This window comes from Anas platyrhynchos, chromosome 1 (assembly GCF_047663525.1).
Source record: "Anas platyrhynchos isolate ZD024472 breed Pekin duck chromosome 1, IASCAAS_PekinDuck_T2T, whole genome shotgun sequence".
Classification (NCBI taxonomy): Eukaryota; Metazoa; Chordata; class Aves; order Anseriformes; family Anatidae; genus Anas; species Anas platyrhynchos.
Genome location: NC_092587.1, coordinates 97479538 through 97504209, shown reverse-complemented (window position 1 = coordinate 97504209; position 24672 = coordinate 97479538). Strand labels below are relative to the sequence as shown.

Genomic DNA, 24672 nt, shown 5'->3' with positions numbered 1-24672 from the left:
AATTGAACAAATCAACAATTCTTAAAAGCTAGCAAAGGCCCTTTGCAATTGTGTCCATTCCTGAAAAGAGCACCTGCACCTTTTTTTTTTTTTTGTCTGGAGTAAAGCAAGAGACAGTCTCCCAACAAATTGACTCAGGACACACAGAATAAAGGGCTACTGTTGTCTTTTTTTCAAGGGGGGGGGGGACTAATTCTTCTTACTAACATGTTACTGTACTTCTACTCTAAGTAGGGGAATGATAATATGTGCATTAGGAAAAAAATGAGAAATTCTGAAGAAAACAAAAATGCTTACCAGGACATCCACCTGTGTTGGATGGCAGAAGTGTTTCTTTCTTCACCCTAGAATATAAATTTTGCTTCTCACTAGAAGGAAAAAAAAATGTATAGCATAACCATCGTTTTAGAAATTTCTTTGTGTGTCAGACCAGCAGGTAGAGTTTGGCACACTGCTTAGGAAGGAGAAAAGTTTTTTTGGCCTCCATTTTCCAAATGGGTAGGTACCTTGAAGACTCTGAGTTTAGAAAAGTAACCAAGGTAACCAAAATTGAGAACTTCATGTTGTGTTTTTTTGTTTGTTTGTTTGTTTGTTCATTTGTTTTTAATTGGTGTTTGCTCCTCTACACTCCACGCTCTCTCTCCTGTCACCTTAGAACAAGACATGGAAGGAAACCACAACAGGACTTCTGCTTGTTCCTTATTGTCCTGTACTTGTAATCTGTGTACTTGTGTGATTTAAATGAGTACTTTTTGGTATGCTCTCATCTTTCTATATGCAGTGGAGAGCAGAAAAATCATGAGTGAAAATGACAACCAACAAGCTTTTATCTGCATTTTTCTACACTGCAGAGAAATTCCCTTGTAGGTTATAACTGCAAAAGGTTTAATATCTCATTGGTTTCTGTGTTTTCTACAATATCTATTTTTCACTGATTCTTATCTTTCAACTTTTTACTGACTTAATTTTGGATCCTTTCAGAAAGGGTCCCCATAAAATTTTTGGTTTCAAGCCTTCAGTTATGAGTGGGCTATCCAGGACCATGAATTTGTATTGGCTTTTATCAAACAAAATCCAGCTCTGGTAGCATTTCCTGTCTTAGATGACCCAGTAATTTTGGGACACTTAAACATTCAGCAGCTTCAGAGGAAAGGGAAAAAGTGCAAGTCCAGTTGTTCCTTTAACAGCTTTAGAGACATGTGGAGTCTCATGGCTAACATGAAGGGAATAATCAGAACTGACAATTCACAGCCTCTGAAACTCATTAAAGCAATCAAAACTCCTGGTATTAGCATAAAGTAGTTCAGCATCCCACTGTATACTGTTTCAGTAACTGTATCCCAGATACAGTTACTGAAAATGTAAAGCCTACATCCAACAAAGCCAATAGTTTTCAGATTTGCTTCCAAACTTCCTCGACTTAACAGGACACCATGCTTGTAAAAGCTGTTGACTTCAGAGTTCAGTCAGAAACATCAGCCATTCAAAAAGCACACACAAATTAGAGAACAGAGCATGATTTTTTTCTCTTATCCTTCCACTTTCGTGTGTCAGGCCAATCACAAAGCGACCTCTCCTCCTGTGGGGCAAGCAATGTCTTCTTTAATGTCCATTCATTATCAGGTCTGTCCATGGAGAGTAATCTCTGTTACTCAGCCTTCACAGTGGAGCCTGGGTATACGTACTCACCAGCAAACAAGACTGAAAGGTCCCAGAAGTATCTCCTCAGAAAGAGGACAATGAGAAGCTTTTCTATTTGAGAAAGGCCTAGAGAGGTTTTAAGCCAGCTCCTTGAGGTACAACTATTTTTTCATCTGAGCTGAGTAACACACGAAAATACTGAGAGTGCAGTGGAATACCCTCCAGTACTCCCACTATGTCATTTCAAGAAGGAGGAAAAAATTTCTCATTTTAACCCTATGAAAATAAATATACATATATATATATATATAAAATAAAAGATCTACTTGCTGAGAAATTCTGAATAGATTATTTGTTTTGACATAAGAGAAACATCTTCAGATGTCTCAGGGTTAGTAAATCCATCAGGTTTACTAAAACAGCTAATAAATGTTCATGATAACATTGCCTGGCAAGAATATATCAGAGCTGGGAAAAACAAACACAGGATTAGATAATTTATTCTCCAGTGTTCATCCTATGGACATATGCATGAAATGCATATATCCTACATATTTCCTGCTTTCAAACCTCCTCAGGGGAAAAAAAAAATTCAACCCTTGTACATACTTACATTAAACCAAGAGATATATCTTAGCTATTGAAATAATATCTTTGTTCAAAAAGTAAAAATAAAAAGACAACATCAGAGAAATATATACGCTTAAAAAAAAAAAAAAAAAAAAAAAAGTGTCCTGAGGCTGCTTTAGACAGAAGATTTAAGGATTTGTCTTAGTAGTGTGCAAATAACGTTGAAGTAGCAAAAGAGGAAGTAGTGTTGACTTAAATCATCTGATACAAATAGAGAACAGCATAGTCCTGAGGAAAAACATACATGGAAGATAAGCAACTCAGATTAAGCAGATCACAGCAACTGATCCATAATTGGATAACACAGGTTCCAAGAAGTATTTAGTAATACTTTATTTTTTTCCTTTTTCTAGACACAAACCCAAATACAGAGCTTTCAGCTCTGTAAATGACATGGGAGGAAAGCCTGGTCCTCATTAAATCTGCTTTTTTACCGCTTTAGGTCAGAAGTGCATCAGGAACAGGCATGGCAAAGCAATGCACCAGACTCTGGATTTCTAATAGCCCTGCTTGTAATCTGTACTAGATACTTGGCCTCACCCTGATCATATGGCGGTACTACTTTTGAACCTGTAGGTCTACAACCCGATCAGGACCAAAAAGCACCCTTTTACCCTCTTTCTTTTCTTCAGTTTAAGCCCTCATTTGATGGGTTGTTTTTGTAGAGTACCACTTCATCATTACACGTTGGCTTGTATAAATGACAAATAGGCCGTCATTATTGCTTTCTTATATCCTGAGTAAATATATACACACACTGAATTAAAGCATTAAGGTTTTTCCATAGTGATTATTTTTATTAATCAGGCTGTGAAGCAGTATAGGACTAGTTTTGAAGAGAACATGAAGAGCTTACAAATTTTATACCTCAAGATGCATGCATTCTGTAACTCTAAAGAGAATAGGTCCATGTGCCAATTACTGAAAAGATGCCACCTTCTTTTTTTTTAAATCAAAATAACAACATGAATAATATAATTCAAATATCATAAAAGCAGGCAAACCTTGAGAAATCAACACTCCACAGTTGCTAAAGCTGATAAAATACAGAGCTTCACAGTATGACAGTGAATCAACAGACTAACACAGCCAAGTGATCAGAACCCTAGGCTAATAGAACGGGCTATCACCATTCACAAAGTTAACAAAAGGAGGTATTCCTGTAACTATTGCCCTAAGAGAATTTAAGACAATGACAACATCCTTCAAGCTTCAACTCCCTACCCGGTGATCCAGCTACAAAAGCACATAGCTAATGAATAGCACAACTTACTTAAGAATATAAATGCCTACCTGATTTAAGTGTCCATTAGCTACTTTTTCTTTACACCTCACTGTCACTAAACACAATTATGGAAAGATCTCATTCCATCATCCCCTTCAAAAGGATGCAGTGGGCTTAAAAGAAGGTATGACAGTTAAATCACATCACATCAGCTTTAAATATCACCATTAACACTACAGAATCTGACTCAATGAGTGACAGGTTGTGGTTTAGCTTAGGAAATCATTAAAGGAATTGGTTAGGAATCTCTTGCGCACACACAAGTGAAAATCAAGAGATAATAGTACAACACACACACCAAATAAAAGGTAAAACAAAAAGCACAAGAGAAGAATTTAGGCTACGTCTACTTAATTTCTTGGGATCTTGGTGCTGATTATATGGACACAAGTAATATGGAGCTTATGGCCACAAAGAAGTTTCATTCAGACATATTCTGGCTTCCCCAGTGACATAAATCTTTAAATTCTTCCTTCTGTGGATACTCCGACCAAAGAAACAGATTAATGTTATTTCAGCTATGTCTGAAGATAAGAGCTTTGTTCTTTTTCAGTCCTTGGTTCCTGAGAAGGCATGCCCCGCTTGCTCCAGCTCACAACCCAGTCGAACATTTCACACTCAGATGGTCACACAGGCCCAGATATTGTCATGCCACTCAGGAAAGGCAATTAGATAAGATGCAGGTGAGCATTTACTAGAAAGTTTGTGTGTATTCTAGTGGCTGAAATTGACACAAGTTCTGCTGTTGCCAAAACCAGTGAGTGCCCACTCACAACAAAGCCAACTTTTTTCTCTGTATGAATTTTAAAGAGATTTATTCTGTCTTTAGGCATGAATTTCTGGTAGGATCCATTACTTGTTTGGAGAGGATTTAAAAAAAAAAATAAATCATAAGCTCATAACCAACTCTACTAGATTTTATGCCATATTAAAATATTTTTATACTAAAATATTTTTTCCTCATATGAAGGTAATGTTGTTTTCAGATAGCATCTAGATTTATATTCCACACAAAGCTTACAGTAAATATTTTCAATGGTTACCAAGGGAAAGGGATGCATTCTGCATCTCTGCAGTGCCTAGCATGGTGGTTGCCATTTCCTTTTTGCAATAACAGATAAGAAGCCTTTCAAAACCAAAAAGTGACAATAACTAATAAAGAGCAGGCCTTACCCACACCCATGTTTCTCTTAACACTTCTATAAGTGTCATATAAGCCACATCAGAGTAAAAGACAAAAACTGCCCCAACACAAAAGCAGACATAAAATGACCAAGAAGATGGAAATTTCTACAGCAAGTTTGTATTTTTCTTTTTTGTCGAGGCTATATTAAGACATTCTGTTATGATCACAGAAAGCAGCAAGAGGGGTCAAGGAATACCGTACAAGTTTAATTCCTTCTTGTAGAAAGATTGGATGCACCTAGCAGAAAATATGAAGTAAAAGTTAAATCCTTGGCATGCAGAAAAGAGTCAAAATTATTCTCCTGACTTCATTTATATTTGCTGAGAATAATGCACATTACCCCTCCAGACATCAGTGCAGTCATAGCTTAGTGCACTGAAATGTCATATTATCTTTACTGACAAGGTGAAATAAGATCGTAGAATCATAGAATTTATAAGGTTGGACAAGATTTCCAAGATCATCTGGTCCAACCATCACCCTGTCAACAATGTCACCCACCAAACCATGTCCCTAAGTGCCATGTCCAACCTTTCCTTGAAACCCCCAGGGACAGGGACCACCTCCCTGGGCAACCTGTCCCAACACCTGACTGCTCTTTCTGAGAAGAAACGTCTCCTCATTTCCAACCTGAACCTCCCCTGGCACAACTTGAGGCCATTTCCTCTAGTCCTATCACTAGTTACCTGTGAGAAGGTAGCTGTAGAGAGCAATAAGATCTCCCCTGAGTCTCCCCATCTCCAGACCATAAAAACCCCAGTTCCCTCAGCCGCTCCTCAGAGAACTTGTGTTCCAGGCCCTTCATCAGTTTCGTAGCCCTTTTCTGGACACACTCCAGGGCCTTGATGTCCTTCCTGTAGTGAGGGGCCCAAAGCTGAACACAGTACTCGAGGTACAGCCTCATCAGAGATGAGTACAAGGGGACAATCACTTCTCTGGCCCTGCTGGTTACAGTGTTCCCGATATAAGCCAGGCTGCTGTTGGCCTTCTTGGCCACCTAGGCACAATGCTGGCTCGTGTTCAGACAAGTGTCTACCAACACCCTAAATTCTTTTCCTCCATACAGCTTTCCAGCCACTCTGCCCAAAGTCTGTAGTGCTGCATGTGGTTGTTGTGGCCACAGTACAGGACCTGGCACTTAGCCATGCTGAACCTCATCCCACTGGCTTCTGCCCATCAATACAACCTGTCCAGGTCCCTATGCAAGGCCTTCCTACCCTCTGACAGATTGACACTTCCCACCAACTTGGTGCCTGCAAACTTACTGAGTGTACACTCCATTCCCTCATCCAAATCATCAATAAAGATATTAAAGAGGATGGGCCCAAAACCGACCCCTGGGGAACACTACTGGTGACCTGTCACCAGCTGGATTTCACTCCATTCACCACCACTCTCTGGGCCTGGCTGTCCAGCTGGTTTTTAATTGAGCAAAGAGTGTACCTGTCAAAGCCATGGGCTACCAGCTTCTCCAGGAGAATACTACGGGAGACCATGTCAAAGGCTTTGCTGAAGTCTAGGATACTCAATAATATAGATGTATTACAGAAAGGAGGGGGATTTTCTGGATGGATTACAGACTTTGGGGACTGGGGAGGGTAGGGAGACAGCAGGAAAGGGAATAGAAGATGGGAAGAGAGAGATTCGCACTTGTTGCTGTCAAAGTCTTGGGCTTGGATATCTTCTGTGCCTCAGAGCTGTATTTTTGGAGGAAGAATATATCTTTTTGGTTGTGATTGTATAAGTATCTCTTCCTCCTGTTTCTTGAAGAAAATAGTGAAGTACATTTAATAAATGAAATTGAACACAAGCTACTGTCAAATTCAAAAAATCAGTGTCCAGATGTTTAGAAATGCTCATACAACAGATCTAAAATCAAAACAAAACAAAACCCACAGTTTTATAAGGGTTCCTATCCTAGGAAACAGAAAAATATGTGCTGAATGGAAAAAGATGACTGGTAGAATTACATTATTTTTTATGTCTTTTTCATATCTTGCATGTCCAAAGAACATTGAATTGATTAAAAAGCAGAACCGAGGACATGTCGAAAAATGTCCAACATAAAAAGCTGGAAAGAAAAGTCTTCCTGCATATTACCAGGGCTAGACGGACGAAAAGGCTGCCAAAGGTATTGCCATTTGAACAGCATTAATAGAACTTCAACTTCAGCTTCAGTCACTGTTACCTAAACAGTCCTGCAGACAGCCTGGTTTCTGTGCCTGCATGTAAATACACACATGCACACATCTATTTGTTATGGATGGATACCTCCACCTAAAAGCTGACTCAACTCACTTCATTTTGAAGACCTTTAAATTTTTGTTTTAACAGAAATTTCCATGTTTTAACATTGATTTCTGTCTGACACAGCAGCAAAAGAAACTACACAGACACTTCATTGTTAATTGTAAAAAAAAAAAAAAAAAAAAAAAAAAAAAGTCAGCATCTAATATCACAAATTCTTTATCAATAGAGAATATTTATGTAATAACTAAAGAGGAAATAATTGTTTATAGTTCATGTTCTCAAGTGGAAAGAACACTATGGAAAGCATTTCCATATGTAAAACACACACAGCAAAGCCTGAGGGAAGAGAACTGCCACTGTAATTCCTCACTGACGGGTCTAGAGGATAACAGAACACCTTTCTTTGCTGTAAATACAGGGACAGCAATTTATTTATTTATTTAGGAAGACAGAAACCCAAAAAACTAGGAGGGATATTCTCCCCTTCCTCACCCAAGACCAGCAGGATGGTAACATCATTCCTGTTTGCTTCTCCTTTATTTCCCTGACTCTTTTCACCATATCAGAAGCATGTGGTCACCAGAAAAGAAAGATTTAATTACCATTTAGCTACGTGCAGGATGACTGATGAATATTCATTTAGTGAATCAAATGGACTTTGCCTCATGATTAAGGAGGATTTCAGTGAGCTAAATATTTCTATTATCACATCACATGGTGTTTTATATAATACTTGTCTGGTCATAGTGGGAAAACATCACTGGTAAAATAAAGGGCAAAAGGAAAGGGCTATACTGATTTTTGAACAGCTTAAATATGAGAACAAATATAAAACATCTCATATTACCCTACTGAAGGAGACCTTAAAACAGTCCAAGGCTCTGATTCACAATCCCTGTCAGACTTAGCTGTAGAAAGAAAGACGGAGCTGAAGAGGCTGCTGCCTCTTTGCATAGGAAAAGGAACATCAGACACCATACCTCTATGTGACAGAAGTTATGGAGCACAGCCTTCAGCCATCACAGCCCTGTGTATTAATATAAACTGAAAGGGATATTGTGTCTTCTTAATACACTGGGTTGTGGTGGTTTAAACCAGGCGTACCACTTTCCAGGACCTCAATTACAGGGGAAAAATATTTTGCAAGGAATAGGGGACAACTTCACAAAAAGAGGACATGAGTAAGAGCTTTTTTTCTCCCAGTGTGCTGCATTTGAAAATCAATTTTCATTAACTAGTTTATGTTTTAAGAATCCAAGGATGGCACTGCAAGGAAATGAGTGAGCTTGTGCTTAGCAAGTACATGGTAAGCAATATAAGTAAACAACCATTATTTAGTAATGCTTCATTACATGGATTTTTAAGAGGTGTACATGGTCCCAGGCAAGAAAGTTCAGCTCTGATCAGTATAGTAAGCATCATTAAGTATTAGAGAGAGGGAATGTTTTTAATGCAAAATATCCACATAAACCTTTTGTCAAGAGAAAAACACTGGTGGTGATGTGTATCATTTGATGACAACCTTATTTTCAGAACTAAACATATGAAATACATTCTTAATAAAAAAATTACCTTTTAGTCAAAGCTTTGTAACTTTATATATTGGTATTATAAACTTCAAAAATTTACTTCACCAATCTGTCATTCATTACTAGCCCTGTTTTCTACTCCTCTCATCCAGTGGAATGGCCATGAAAGATGTTCCTTCACCATCTTCCAACAGAATCTTAGTGTCAGCCATGATTTAAAATAACATAATAAATAATGAAAGGCTTAAAAAGAAATTGGAAGTGGTTCAGAATCTAAAAACATTTTTTTTTATTTTTTGTTTTAGACTCAAACATGAGCCTGTATGAATTCGTTAGACACGAATAACAGTTAGACAGAGCCCATCATCTTGGCACCAGTGTGCTGTAGAGGTCCGTACACACAGCTCACATCTGTGTCCAAAACATGGCCAAAAAGTGACCTGGATCATGTTTCCTGACAAAGGAGATTTTGGCAAATAGCACTTACTGAAAGTGCCCTCTGGCACAATATGAACTGTACTAGGTTTGGCTTTCTTTGCTCCACACACTCTGAGAGCACTGTAAAACCCTGAAACAAGCCACACGCACCCCCACATTTCAGGCTACTAGAACACGTGCAGCACAGCTCTCAACCTATTTCAGATGCTAAGTAGGAAAAATACCATTACATTTATTGTCACCATTGCTCAGTTGCCAGCAGAAGACACACTCACCCTTCCTTGAAGTTAGACAGCTCTTCAGGTCTTTACAGAGAATGTGTGAACAGGATACAGTGGCACTTTCTGCTAATATGCTCAAGTCAACTCCTTTGAAAGCCTTCAGACAATGAAAATAAGGTGCCTCAGACCTACAATCCCAAAACATCTATAGGTATAATGCTACTATACTAGCTGGCCTGCTGGAAGCAAAAGAAAGTGCTAAGTTTTTGCTTTGGGGAGGGTTCTTTGTGGGAAGGAGACTAAGAGTTTTCAAAACCTATGAATTTAGGTAAAGTCAGAGATTCTAGTAAGCACCAGTGTTAAAAACACAGGTGCTTTTCTCCATTTACCAATGGCTGGGAAAACAATGTGACTACTCACAACTGATAGAAAATGTTTATTTCCAACATAAATCTAAAATTTAGCAGATTAAAAAATATCTTTGGTAACAGGATTTCTTCTGAGTGAATATCAGAAAGGTCTTGCAAAAAGAACAATTGCAAGTATATTGTCAATGTTACCCCTAGCAAGGAAAGGAACAAAGGTCCTTATATTACCACAACTATGTTATAGATGAAGAGGAACATACCTTGGAGTAAGCATGCCTGCAAACTCTAGTCCATGTGCTAACAGAACCACATCACTTAACTCATTGTGACTAACTCCTGCAACATAAGAGTCCTGCAAATTTGGAGTTTTGTCCAGAGATCCATATGCTTCAAAATTTTTAAATATCTTTTCTTTTTTTTTTTTTTTTAAGTTAGGTTCCTCATTTTTGTAGCTGTATGAATATGCTTGAGAACACTCTTCCAAAAGCCTGAAGAACCAGAACAGGAGATATTGTAAGCCACCTTTATTCTGTTCCTGTCTTAAATATTTTTTATTTTTTATTTAAATATTTTTTATATTTATTGTCTTAAATATTTTTTATTTTATGGTACCAAGAGCTTGTCAGCATTGGATGCACTAGAACACCTTCCACACAATTTACACCTCAGTCCCACAGGGACTCTAACGCATGCAGGGTCCTGTTCTTGAGTGCACATGGAGATAATATCCTCTTTGTGACTTGTCATCATCATCCCATCCAACTTCTTGTCCAGGGCTAACCTTCTAGGGCTAACCACCAGACCAAGACTCAATTCAGAGAACCCAACTCAAAGAACCTCCCCCTCCCCATTCTCATTTACCAGCCTTGGTAATTTACCTCACCAGCATTTACCTCATTTACCAGCTCACCATGCCAGAAGCTCCTAAGTGTTCTGCTGACTGCTAGATGTTCCTCCTTCAATTTTCTTTCACCTTATTCTTGAAAAAAATCTAGTCTGGACCCCAGACAACCTCAGCTAACTATCACAGTGGCACTACAACCACAAAATACCTTCTGACATCATTTCACATGCTGTGCTGTTTCCTTATGTGCTGACCTGAAATCCTTGTATGTGCTCACATCCTCCCTGTGCTTAGCTACGAAACTGTGAGCTGCTGTGAATCTCCTTTTCTATCTTCCTCCTTACGCAATCTTTGTCTCACTTGTCTGAAAGACTGCAAAACCACCTTATGCAGGGTCTGACTACATTTGTCTAGTGTTTACAACATTGAGACTCACTTGCATAGGTTTCTAGACTACAAGGTATACGAAGAGGAACAACTCGTAGTCACAACAGGCTTGCAAATCCACTTACTCTAAGTGGATTACATTAAGGCTTTTATAGCATTGATGCCTTTCCTGTTGCTACACACATAGGTTATGCTTATTTCTATTACCTTTCGTCTGAATTGAACAGACAGCCATGGAAAACACAGGTGTTATTTCTAATAATCCATTTCCACAGCAAACTAATCAGGGAAATCAGTCATTTTAAAGCTTTCTAAAACTGAATGAGACTTTGTAACACAAACTTCACACTATCAATCGCTAAATACCTTAGCATAGCAAGATCTCCAATTAGGCTTCCCCCACTTCAGAAACACCATCAGTTCAGTCCATGTCTATCAGCAGATCCTGCAGATGTTTTGGTCCAGTGAATAAGATATATTCAGTGGGTTTACACGGGCCAACAGCCAAATACACAACCTGCCTCTCCACCATGGGATAGGGAGAAAACAACAGGAAGGCAAGATTCAGATATCAAGATAACAACAGTTTTATGTGCAGCAAAAGTTGTGCATGCAAACAAATCAAAAAGAAGAATTCACTCACTACTTCCTATGGGCGGGCGGATCTTTAGCCACTCGCTGAGAAGCAGAGTGTCAACAAACATAAAAGGTGTTTGGCAATACAAATACCATAACCAAAGATAGCCTTCCTCCCTCCTCCTTTCCCCAAGCTTTTAATGCTATGTGTGACCTCAGATGGCATGGAACATCCCTTCAGTCACTCTGTGTCAGCTCTCTCAGCTCTGCCCTCTCCCAACAATTTGTTCAACCCAGACTACTCATTTTTGGGGTTGAGGGGTGGAGCAAGTCTTGACGATCTGCACACAGTTCAACAACAGCCAAATCACTGGTGTGTTCTCCACACTGTTTCAACTGCAAATGCAAAGCACAGCACCATACAGGCTGCCAAGGAAGAAAGTTAGCTCTGTCCCAGCCAGACTCCATACGATCTCAACCCCTAATCCCATGCCATTTTCATCATGCTCAGGTCCCACATAACCTGATACAGCTACATGTCCTCTGGACTTTCATGCCATCTGTCAAGGACATCACTCAGGACAGAAGAAGTATCATATTGGTTCATTGGGCACCAAGACTGGCTTAGTCTGGGTCACCACTGTACTCACACAGTTTCCTGAGAGGCTCATTCCTTTTTGGTTCAGATAGTTCCTGCTGTATTGCTTACTATACCGTGCAAGTCAAATCCCACACTGTTTTCCAGCAAGGATAAATATCCTTGAGGTACACACCAAATTTCCCCACCATTCCACATTAACTACCAAGCACACCTTGATCCATGAGCAAAGACAATACCACAAATGGCTTTTCGTTTCCCCAGGGGAGAGCAACCCATGCTGTCTTTCCTGTGTCCCTGCATGCACTACAGGGACCTGATCTCCTCCCACTGTATGAAGAGATTTTATTTTGGCAGGACCAGGACTGTTAACAGATCCACCAGTTAACACTAGCTAAGTGGCTTCTGCTAAATTTACATCCATCTGCTGCCATTCCCAGAGCTCAATGCTCCCACCACAGTCTTCAAGAGTCCATTGTATCCAATCCTTCCAGAGGTTTGTGTGTGATAGAAGATGTGATTCACCAAACTAATTCCTTGATTCTTGGCCTAGGAGTAAAAAAAGTTTGCTTGTTTGTTTTTGGTTTTGGTTTTAGAACTGAGTAGCACTGACTCAGTTCTTTCTGGGGTACTGTGCCACAGAATCTGACTTATAAGACTCAGGATGATGTTTTAGGCAGTGGCATGGTTTACAGCATGTGCTTCTGGCCACCTAGTAGCAGCATGCACCACGCACATGTATCACGTGCCTTGGCAGGCTTATGGAAGTGGCCCTATTCAGCCAATCTGCTAAGCCTCACCATATCAATATCCCAGCCACCACCCTCTATTCCAAGGACGCTTTACTCACATGGGTTGCTTGATTGCGGTGCATGTGTTGCATCCACAGGTAGCTTGTGTGATGTCCTCAATGGTGAATCATCATTTCTCTGTACATTGCACCTCTCACAATTACTCTCAGTGTTTCAGATTCCTCACACTTGTTCATCCTATTTTCTTCCCCTGTCCCACTGAAGAGGGAAGTGAGAGAGCAGCTAGATGAGCATCTGACTGTTGGCCAAGGTTAACCCACCACAGCCCTTTATCTGGCACCCAACATGGGTGATTTGAACTGGGAACATCTTGATCTGCAGTCAAATACTAACTAGTGGACAACACACCACAATGCAAAACTGCTCTTTTTAAGACGTTTCTTATAGCTGGAGAAGGTTCTTGCCCAGAGCAAAGATCAGGCTTGCCTCAGATCACCTCCTTGACTGAGTTTCCAAATATAATTATGAGTAGAAGAGATTCCAAAGCTTCTGCAAAATGCATGTGATTTGCAATTCTGCAGGCAAGGACAAGGCAGGTTATCAAGGCATTAAACATATTCAGTGAAACTTGGTTAAATAAATCACCTTTTAAATCAACCTTTGCCCAATCAAAGTCCATACTTACCTATAGGTATAGCCACAGGAGGGAGAGGAGCAAAAGAGAATTCCTGTGAAGGCTTCTCCACACAGACATCACAGACATACAGGTAAGACATTCCTTTTTTTTGCTAATCTCTCTTCCCCTATTTAATGAACTCTTCCTCCATTTAATGAACCTGATAATCTTGCATGTAAAGCTTGCATGAAGTGAAAATAGTAGTAGTCAGCCCAACGTAACCTTCCTTCCATTTCTACATATGAAGAAATATTCTTTCCTCTAAAAGCTTACTCTTCCTTCACCTTTGTGTACCACTGGTTTAACACAAGGTCCCAGTGTTTGTCAAGAAAAACTGCTTTGAGCTGTAGTTGAGGTCAATATGATTTGATGCATACCAATGTCCAAAGAATAGGGCGGGCCATCCCTGAATGGAGTTAGTCCCAATGCACCTATGCATGGACTCAAAACAGCATTAAACACCTCACCATGGGGAACAAGTCATGATCTGCAGCCTTCCTAACCATACATGATGAAATTCCCTATATTCTCCAGCTTCAGTGACATCTGTGTCAACTCTCTCACCTTCACGCTTTTCTATGTGCTGCCCAACTAATGCACTTTTGGCTTCAAAACCAACCTGTGGCACTGGTAACCAGAGAGGTGCTTCAGCAGTAGGCCGCTGTCTAGATCATGGAGAGACTTGACCGATTTTTCTAAAAAATAAATAAATAAATAAAAACAAGTTTCCACATATATTATTCATATGAGTGATATAAATTAAATAATAATAATAATAAAATAAAATAGAATTGCAAGGAAATCTGTGCATGCAGACATGAATTTTCTTAGTATTCATTAGGTTGTGATTAATATCTAATCTCTGCAACAGAACTTTGGCCTTCTCACAAACTTCTATCTGGAGAGAGAAAAAAAATCCACCCAGTAAAACACAGATCATCAGGTTTGCTAATTACCTGGACTTTCCAACCACAGCAAGTAGTCATCATTCATCTTGTTCCTATGCCATCACAGATCCTTGGCAGGATTTCCTAAGACAGTGAACTTTGGAGTAGTTACTTGGCCACAACTCTCTCTTACTGTCCAAATCTAATACCCACCCTAATGATACACATCACCTAAAATGGAGTTTCACTATATAATAACAGCATAGAATAGGTTAGGTTGGAAGGGACTTCTGGAGGTTGTCTAGTCCAATCCCCCATGCAAAACCAGGCCAGCTTAGATGAGGTTGCTCAGGGTCTCATCCAGGTATCTCCAAGGATGGAGATTCCACAGCCTCTCTGGGCACTTGTTCTAGGATGTGACAGCGCCCAAGATTACAAAGCTGCCCTTAAGCTTTGGAATTATTGGAATATTTGGAATAATTGGAATTATTATAGACAATCTTCATCTGTTTCCTCTCATCCTATCAGTATTAACTTCCAAGAAGAACCTGTATCTGCGCTGTCAACACAATCCAGTTAGGTAGTTGAAGACTACATAAAGATCATCTCTTTGCTTTCTTTTCCCAAGACTGGATGAACCCAGATCTCTCTGCCTCTCTTGAAATATCTTGTGCTCCAAAATCTGAACCACTTCAGTGGACGAACTCCAATATCTTAATGACTCAGAGAGTTCAAAACCGGAGACAGGACTCACAGGTGGTCTCACAAGTGCCAAAAATAGGGAAGCAATGCCTCCACTGACCTGTTGGCTACAGGTCAGATGCTGCCCACTATACAGTTGACCTTCTTCACTGCAAAGCTACACAACTGACATTCAGCTTGTGCGTTTGTGTGTTGTCCTGCAAAACTGTCTTCTGGACAGCCAGAAGCCAGCCTGTATTGTTATGCATGGTCTAGATACAGAGTTTTTCCTGTTTTTCTTTGTTGAACTTCAAGAGTTTTCTGTCATGCCATTTCTCCAGACTGTAGAGGTCTCTCTAAATTGGTCCTTCCCTATCCTCTGTTCTATTGACCTCTGTCCCTCTGTTTGCTATTATCCATCAGTTTGTTGAGAATCTATTCTGTTTCACTGTCCATGTCGCAAAGATATTAAACAGCATCAGCCACAGTAATCAGCCCTAAACAATGCCACTAATAGCCAGCCAAGAGCCGGATTAAATATTATTGATCAAAACCTCCTGAACCTAACGGCCCAGCCAATTTTCTGCCTGTCTAATTAGATCCAGTCCATATGTCACCAAATCAGCTACATTGGCTGCACAAGAGACTGTCTCAAAGGTATTGCAAAAGTTAAGGAGATCAGCATCCACTGTTCTCTGCCTGTCACAGAGCCAGTCCACTCATCATGAAGTTATCAGGTTCATCAGGCATTGTAAAAAACAGTAAAACCATATTGCACATCCTCAAACAACTTCCTGGCCTTGACACGTGCCTTGACACAGCCTCTAGGAAGATTTGTTCCTGAACATTCAGAGGACAAAGGTTGCTGCCTAATAGCAGTTCAGTAGCAATCCCCAGCATCAATCCTTAACCAGCTGGCCTCGACTTCTCTGGGAAAGTAACACAGCACCCTGGAGACACCAACTGGAAATTCTGCTCCAATTGTCACAAATTCATTGGGAAATCATTTGAATCAAACTACTGCCAACATTTCAGCAGCCTGCCACATCCAAAACCAAATTTAATTTCTTCCCTTCCTTTCCCACACAGTGTTACATGTTTATGTTGATTGATGTCTCATTGCATTGTTAAGGTCATTATGGTTGGAGACAAAGTTTTGCAGACAGGCAGCAAACTGAGGCTTTATGGTCATTTCAGGATTCATTTGAGAAGAGTAAGATAAGTATAGCAGCCCAAGTCCTCTATTTCACACAGACAGACAGTATTAAATTACCTCTCCTCCAAGTGATTACCAGATGGCACATTCACACTGTCAGCAGGTGTATGCCTGAATATTCCACGCTTTTGTTAGACCTCATAATACAAACCTATATTACTATCTTACCAAAGTCTCACATATAACAATATACTTCGGTAAAATGTCTCTGTTAGCTCATCTTCACAACAGAATCAGAGTCTTTTTATTAAGATTCTGAGGCAGAGGAAAACACGGGCAACTCCAAGAACTTTGACTCTACCAGTAACTTCTAAAGAAAACAGAAATAAAAAATTAAATACACCATTTTGTTTGGAAACTGAGATGTAGAGCTAACAAACAGCTGGAAAAGCTTTGTAGCTCTTGGAGACAAAGGTCTAGCTAGTTCCTTTAAAGTCTTTCCCTTCAACCTTCCAATGCAAGTCTGTCACCAAGGGTGACCTCGTCAACAACACTCCAGTTACAATTTCTTTTCCTGCAGTAATGCCTCATTAGTATGAGGTCCTTCCTTGATTCCACCTGCTCTTCTGTCTGCACAGGTTGCCCAAAGAGGTTGTGGAGTATCCCTCCTTTGATATATTCAAATGTCACCTGGACATGGTCTCAGGCAACCTGCTTTAGGTAGCCCAGTTTGAGCAGGAGTTGGACCAGATGACCTCCAGACACACCTTCCAACCTCTACCATCTTGTGAAATTTCTGTCTGTCACTTAACTTCTCTATAGTGTTCCAATATTTTGGTGCAGCCATTAATTTTCCTCTGTAAGACAAAATTCTGTTGTTAAATTCTCACCTCAGTTTTCACCATGTTACCACAGGCAGACAACTGCTTTCTTCCAGCTCTTCATCTTGCTTAATTTGCTTTTAGATAGAGCCAAAATAAGCAAGGAGGGAGAAGGAAAAAGGATTTGTTCCTTCTCCCTTTGTACAGCTGGATTTCCAGAGAAACAAAACTCCAAGAATTCTGAAGCAAATTGTCTCAGAATATATTTAGAGGGAACACATCTAGGTCAGCTTGCTATTTTTGCTCACACTTATCTTTTCCATCCTGTTTGGTAGAGATGACTTCTGTTCTCCACCCCCGAGAATGTAAAGTGACCAGAAAAAAACAAAAGAGCTACGGATTCTCCCTGCGTATTGAGAAGGACACAGCAGGACATCTCATCCGGAATGTGGAAAAGAACAGTCCAGCTGAAAAGGCTGGCTTGAAGGATGGAGACAGAGTCCTCAGGGTTAACGGCATGTTTGTGGACAAGGAGGAACATACACAGGTACATCTCTGTTTAATCTGGGATCCACACCACTCCTCCACGACCCAGACCCACTGCCGTTATGGAAAGCTTTCTCTTCCATTTTTATGGCATTTGCAGCTAGGAAGCCCAAGAGTTGAGCCAATTGCTCTGGATATCTCCCTGCATCATTTATCACCCACTATGGGCATGAAATGCCTTTGAGGTGCCTCCATAGTGTATAAGCAGAGGAATGTGACAACAAAACCAGTAAAACAGTGTAATCCTTTCTGGAGAAATCTTCTAGGTCAATCACTCTAGCATCTGTTTGCCATTTCACTTTCTTCACTACAGGTAGTGGAGATTGTGAAGAACAGCGGGAAATCTGTTGTACTTCTTGTTCTGGATGAAGCATCCTATAAAAAGGCAGAAAAGGAGGGAGTGAACTTGGAAGACCTGGGTCAAAAGGTGTCAAAAGGACAGCAGCAGCAGCAGAAGAAGCAGCAGCAGCAGGCCACACCACCCATGGCCAATGGAGCAATCACTCCAGCTCTACAACCCCGGCTCTGCTACTTAGTGAAGGAGGAGAAGGGCTATGGCTTCTCCCTGAAAACCATAGAAGGTGAGAGCTCTGGGAGGGGAGATGGCATGTATGTGACAGCAGAGACAGAGGAAAACACTGTTGTAGGAGCACACAAACCGTTATTGCTAGCAGAGGGGAAGTAAGCAGTGAGGTGGTTTCAGATCCATCTCCAGCCCATTTCTGTACAGCATATGTTGTTTTTTTTGAGGAGCACATTTTTTATGGGGTGCAGAGATCAACTTCTGCAGCACAGGCTTGAATATCAGACATAGATTAAAACTGCTGCTTTAAGTCCTGTTCTATTCCTCCAAATCACCTCAAAAACTACCACACAAGGTTCTGGACAGCTGTAATAGAAGGAAGACCAAATGCTTTTCCTGATTTATTTCATTTAAAAAGTGAGGAGTTTTCAATCTCTTTCACGCATGCCTATTTTTCCCCAAGGCCAGTCAACAGAATAGGTAAGCCTTCTGGAAAGCATCAACTCTATAAAGATGGTATTTATTTCAGAGCACAGTATAATTGAAAGGCCAAACATGGAAGCCTTCCAAACACAGGAAATTCTGAAGTGTATAAAACAACATTAAATGCAGCTCCTCACTTCAAACTGCCAAAAATAAATAAAAATTCTTTCAGCTATCTTCATCAGCCCTTTTGACTGAGAAATGCATGTGAAATATATGCAAAACCCTTTTGGTAGAGGAATAAGATTATTTGAGCTGCAGGCAATGAAAAAAAGAAAATGCTTTCCTCCCCCACAGAAGTGATTTTTCCAGGGTAGAATAAGAGACAGAGGTGTGACTACATTAAAGGTTTACAGTGCCACTACAATTTGCACATAAGCAGAGATCAAAAGTGTCTAAGGACACCAGGGCTGGACTTCCTTAACCATCAAATTCAGCCATGTTTCAGTGAATTACCCTGTGTACTGAGTTTTCATCTATTTCAGGTAAGAAGGGGTTGTTCCTAGTAGATCTGTCATCACAAGGAGCAGCTGCAAAGGCTGGTGTCCAGAATAACGATCGCCTGATTGAAATCAATGGAAAAAATGTGGAAAATGACACACACGAGGAAGTGGTGGAAAAGGTATTTGTTTGCATACTGATTCATCTCCTGTTCTGGCCCGCTTTCACAGCAACTTGTCAGGGTTACTGAGGAGGCAGATCTGGCTAGTTTAAATGTTTCACACTAAATCTCGGAAGCTACTGTTTGTGTATGATCAGCACGGCAGAGTACCCCTCTGCTCTGGTTGCGATGTCATGCGGCCTCTTGAATTGACTCTGAATGAATACTGCCATCAAAACAGGCCAAAAAAAAAGAGCTAAATAGCAGAACTATACTGTTGCCAAGAATCCTGTTAAATAAAACATGCTCTGTTTCTAGATGTCCTGGAAATACTCCCAGTAGTAAGAGGACAGGACATCAGATGTGGCTTTCAGGGCAGGAAGAGGGGGAACTCTCTGATGATACAGTTAGCATGGAACAGGGTAAATTCATGTTTTTAGACAGCAGTTCCTTTCTCCTACTAAGAAGTCCACAATTAATGAAAATTAAACTGCAAGTAATTTCACTGCCTGGCCTCAGCTGCAAAGAACATTGCTAATGAGGCTCCCAGCTTCCCACTGTTGGCATTGCTAAAGCACAGCTGGAGCTGAAGAGATTTCAGAGGGCCGTGAGGCAGGCAGCATGCTCTGGTGTGCCAGAAACACTATTGAGTGCACACTACTATGGAACCGTGCAACACTTGTGTTTCATGGGCTACTACAGCATCAGCTGCAGATTGATGTCAGTTAAGATCAGTGAAGAGGGCACTCATTAATCTAGAAAGGAACTGGAGAAAGACAGAATTAGAGGAAGAGGTTGAACAGACCCAAAAGACTTTAGAAGCAGTAATAGAGGGACATGAAAGAGGACCAAGAGTACTCACACCATTGGCCTATCAGTATACCAGTTACTGAGGTAGCTACAATTCCTACATGTTGTTGAAGGGGTCACATCTGACTGAGACTGTTCATGTACTTATGCAGGTAAAGAATTCTGGAAATTGCGTAATGTTTCTACTTTCAAATGAAGAAACAGACCGCTATTACACAAGCCAGAAGATGACACTGAACAAAGAGAGAGCCAGCCTAGAACTGCTTCCCCTCAAACCACGACTTATTGAGCTCCAGAAAGGAGAAAATGGTTATGGCTTTTATCTACGTTTGGAACAAAACACCGGTGGTAAGAACCAAGTTAACACACAGACCATGTCTTTTGCTATACAGCTTATTCCTGTACAGGGTTTGCAAACCTCATTCTCCTTGTCTGGCTTCTTCGTACTCACCTCAAAGAAATCCTCAACAGACCTGTTGCAAACAAGACTACACTTGGAAAACTGCTTCAACCCTCAGTGAATAGTCTTTACTATACAAAATAACGTTACACTTACCAAGCGTACTCCTTCACATTCATCTTTTTTTCTTTTCTGATCTTAGATCATGTAATCAAGGATGTTGATTCCAAGAGCCCAGCAGCCAAGGCAGGTCTCAAAGATAACGATATCTTAGTAGCTGTCAATGGTGAGCGAGTGGATGCTTTGGATCATGAGAGCGTAGTGGGAAAGATTAAACAATCTGAGACCAAACCCACACTACTGGTAGTGGATAAGGAGACTGACGCCATGTACAAACTGGTAAGAAAATGCAAGTTACTGCTAAAGAATCATAATTCATCATTAAAAAGAGACAGAAGCAGCAACAAAACAACCAGTCTGCTCTGGCAGAGACTTCTTCATCTGGAAGCAAATGTCTAAGACGTACCCATACTTCAGCAAAATCAGACCTACGTTGCTGTGTACCCTTTTGAAGAAAACACTTAACAAAGCTTATCACATGGATCAACATTCTAGTTTTCTACTTGAACAGAAAGTAACAGCAAAAAGTAGTTCATTGCAGCTTAAATCTGAATCATTAAAAAAGGTTTCAAATAAAGCATAGTTAGCATAAAAGCTACAAATTTTGCAGTAGAAGTTTCTATATTAAACTTTCCTTTGTCACTGTTTTTTCAGGCTCAGATTTCTCCTTATTCATACTACAACAGAGGAAAAGATCCAACTCCAGCTAAAACAGAGGAAAAAGTGGAGTTGCACAGTGAGCAGAAAGTGAACCACAAACCAAGAATCTGCAAGATGGTGAAAGGGCCTAATGGATTTGGCTTCAGTTTAAACATGGCCAAGAACAAACCTGGACTCTTTATTAATGAGGTACTAATGCAGGACGATGAACAACAAAATGCTTGGGTAGTCTGTTGGGCAGTGTCCTCCCTTCCGTGGTGTAAATGCATTCAAGAAATGCCACAAAAAAGACAAGTCTCTTCCTCCAGCTCACTTGGATATGAGCTGTAATTGTTAAAGTCAAGCCAATACTGGAGGACCAAGATTAAATGTTAACACCAAAAAAAAAAACCTCATTCCGTTAGATACCTAAAAGGAAGCAGAATCCAGGTTTTGCCTCATTTTTGTTTTTATTCATGAACTTGGCATGCTAAAATTAGTATTTTAAATAGGTATTTTTGAGCTATAGGATTCCCTACAGACATTAAGATGTGACCTATGGAATTCAGTGTCTAAGAGTCAAATTTCTGTTATCTCAAATTTTTAATCAATGTCTTTAGTTTTATTGAGGGGTTCCACTCATTAATAATCTGTCAAATGTAGTAAAGTTAAATTTAAGTTACTGCCAATAATACAAAAATTGTTTTTTTCACCTTTTCTTTATGATTCTACCATGCCACCTATAAGGAAAGTTTATAAAAAAAATCCAGATGCATCTTAAACCTCAAACAGATGGGTTCTATGTGGATAATGACTAGGCCTATTACTTCTTCCAATCTATTTGTTTCCTGCCCCACAACGTTACACAATGTTTATGTAACATTGCTGTTACATAAACTAACAACAAAAAATGAGCAGTAACACAACAGTCTAGCTAGCCATAAGTTGCTAATGCATCTCCTCAAGTTTTATGCTAATATCAATTTGAACTTGCCTTTGCAGGTACAAAGCCACGGGCCAGCTGACACAGCAGGTGTAGAAAATAATGACTTTTTGGTGGAAGTGAACGGGGAGAATGTGATGAATGAGTCCTATGACAAAGTGGTGGCAAGAATCCAAAGCAGTGGTGACAAGCTAACAGTACTGGTGTGCAGCAAAGATGCATACAAATACTTCCAGGACCAGAACATTCCCATCACAGCCTCTATGGCAGATCCAATCCATGACACTTCTGAACCTGCTGCTTATGCAGAAACCATACCAGCAGAGTCCGAACGAACCTCCCCTGAACCAAGAGAAAGGGTGAGTAACATTGTATTTCACAGATGTCCAGGTACCATTTAGCAGACAGGAAAAGAACTTTTTTTTACCTACTATGTATACCTGGACTAGGATCTTTAACTTGTGTTGTTCTTTTCAAGTCAGTCTGTTATTAATAGGGAAGCTGTGATTTGATTATTGTAAACAACTCATCCCTTCCCCACACATACTGCAAGTGAGTATCTTTAATGCAAGATAAAATTGCAGAAAGAAACATACAGGGGATATTGTGAAATAAAATAATCCATACATTGTGAGTCTTAATGAGGCAATACAAATCATTAAAGTGCAGGGGAAAAAAAAAAAGGTGCTTAAATACACCAAAAAGCATAACCTGCTTCAGGGGAAACAAGGTGGAATATTTCAAAACAAATCATTTTGTAAAGAGCAATTGACAGGTTATGATGACAATTTCTAAGAAGTGTGCAGATTTTAAATTATCTTGCTCACATTATGATGGTAGAAGGAAACTTAAGCGTGACACAAGTCAGAAAAGTAGCAAGGTATTTCTTCTTGAAACAGTCATTTTGAACCCTCTGAGTGGTCAATCTTCAATACTTTTTTTTTTTTTTTTTAATCATGCAAGAGAGACAGTCAGGGAAGAATAAGACCAATACTGCCTCCTATCTATTTTTCATTACCTTTGTCTGCAAGTGTCCAGCTGCAAGATTTTTTCAAAAGTTCCTTAGTCACCAAGCAGCATTTTGCAGATCTGAAGTCAGCAGCATTTTTGTGTGCAAATTCAGCAAATACAGGATTCAAACAATAGGAAATCTTTGTTAAACAATTTTCTCTGTTAAACATAAGTAACCAAAGAGCACTTCAATGACAAAAATCCCATTTGCTGGCTCATTTTGTCATCCAAACAAATGTATGATTAGTACAGATTAAAGCAAGAGGCCTTCATGACACTGCAGACTACCCAGCATGTTTATGAACTAAAAATAATTCAGAACTTATTTGTTACTCCTCTGCAGGCAAGTTCATCCTCTTCTTCACATTCAGTCGCCTCAGCAGGAACAGACAACAGTGACGACACAAGGTTCTGAGGAGTCAAATTATGATGAGAACAAATAAAAAGTCTTCCAAATACTCTTTCTTCAATCATTCTTTGTTACTACACCTCCAAGACTTGGCTACCCCTAGGAGTCCTCCATACCCGTGAGGGACCACAATAACTTGCTGAAATGCAGCTGCCTGAAATAAGCACTTCAGTGTAACATGCAGTCATTTAACATGCTGCAATTGGCTTTCTGCTTTGTGAAGTGGGGAGTCAGTCATTTACATCCATAAAGGCTTTAGTAAGTAGAGGTATACAGTTAAGTATGCTGTAGCAAAGGGAGAAAACATTTCATAAATTCGTAAGTATCTGAGCCTTTTAAAGATAAGCTCTTAATAAAGAGTAACTGTTTCCTCGCCATCTCCCAGGAGAGGCAGTTCTCTTTCTAATCCAAGCCCGTTAACTTGATCTCGGTGGCAACAATCTGTGCTATATTTATGGCAGTACAACCGCTGCGATATGTCATGAGCTGATGTACGCTGTCTATTACACTCCTTTCTCCTACTAACACTGCAGAAATTTCTTTCAAACATTAAGCTAAATTCATAATTTGTAATGCAAAATCATTAAGCACTATTCTCTCTGCCTACAGTTGTGGATCTTGGTAGTTAGAAGTGTAATTCAGTCACGCAAGTTTGTCTCATTCCAAGTTAACATCACATTGTCTTGGATGTGACATAAATGGCTCTGTAATACTGCTATTGTACTCTTTGCCTCCTTCCTGTACGCCAAAGACAATACAGAAATAAATTGTTTATAAAGTGGTTATTTTTTTCCCCCAGGTCTTACCCTTATCACCTATGAGCTGTGTTCCAGAAGAATTTTATAACAATGTCTGTGAGAGTGTCTATGGGAAGCTGCAAGTTCAAGTCACATGAATAAAATTTACTTTTATGCCTTGAATAACATCAAGAAGGGGAAACAGGCTACTGTATAAGAATAGGCAGGTAGTGGGGAATACCAAACTTACAACATATAAGGTAAACACATTTATAACAGAGAAGGTAAACAAGGCATAGCTGTGATCTTTGACTTCAAGCTGAACTCAAACAAACAGAAATCCAAAGCCTCTGTTCCATTTATACAGGCAAGGGAAACTAAGTTGAGATTCAGCAACAGACAGCTAAGCTCCAGCTGATAACAGCAAGTACTAATGATATACAGATGTTCCTTCAACTTCTCTCCATTTCACTTCTGCTAGGCAGTAAACCCCAGCCACTTTCTAGCTCATTTCCAAATAAGTA

At 39.9% G+C, this 24672-nt stretch overlaps 1 protein-coding gene across 1 annotated transcript; it reads left to right on the top strand.

Annotated features, from left to right (window-relative positions):
- Positions 1–13353: 13353 nt before the first annotated feature.
- PDZK1 (PDZ domain containing 1) lies at positions 13354–24196 on the top strand. The gene is made up of 9 exons (XM_005017645.6): positions 13354–13472; positions 17262–17473; positions 17786–18053; positions 18964–19100; positions 20042–20237; positions 20492–20688; positions 21064–21258; positions 22051–22350; positions 23346–24196. Exons 2-9 carry the CDS (start codon positions 17264–17266, stop codon positions 23415–23417), a joined length of 1575 nt encoding a protein of 524 aa, XP_005017702.4. The 5' UTR covers positions 13354–13472; positions 17262–17263; the 3' UTR covers positions 23418–24196.
- The last annotated feature ends 476 nt before the right edge of the window (positions 24197–24672 follow it).

Excerpts from the sequence above, each read along its gene's own strand:
- PDZK1 (XM_005017645.6), top strand. The coding sequence starts at position 17,264 with ATGACTTCTGTTCTCCACCCCCGAGAATGTAAAGTGACCAGAAAAAAA. Across the intron at positions 17,474-17,785 it reads ACAAGGAGGAACATACACAG|GTAGTGGAGATTGTGAAGAA; the intron begins GTACATCTCTGT and ends TCTTCACTACAG. Across the intron at positions 19,101-20,041 it reads ACGAGGAAGTGGTGGAAAAG|GTAAAGAATTCTGGAAATTG; the intron begins GTATTTGTTTGC and ends GTACTTATGCAG.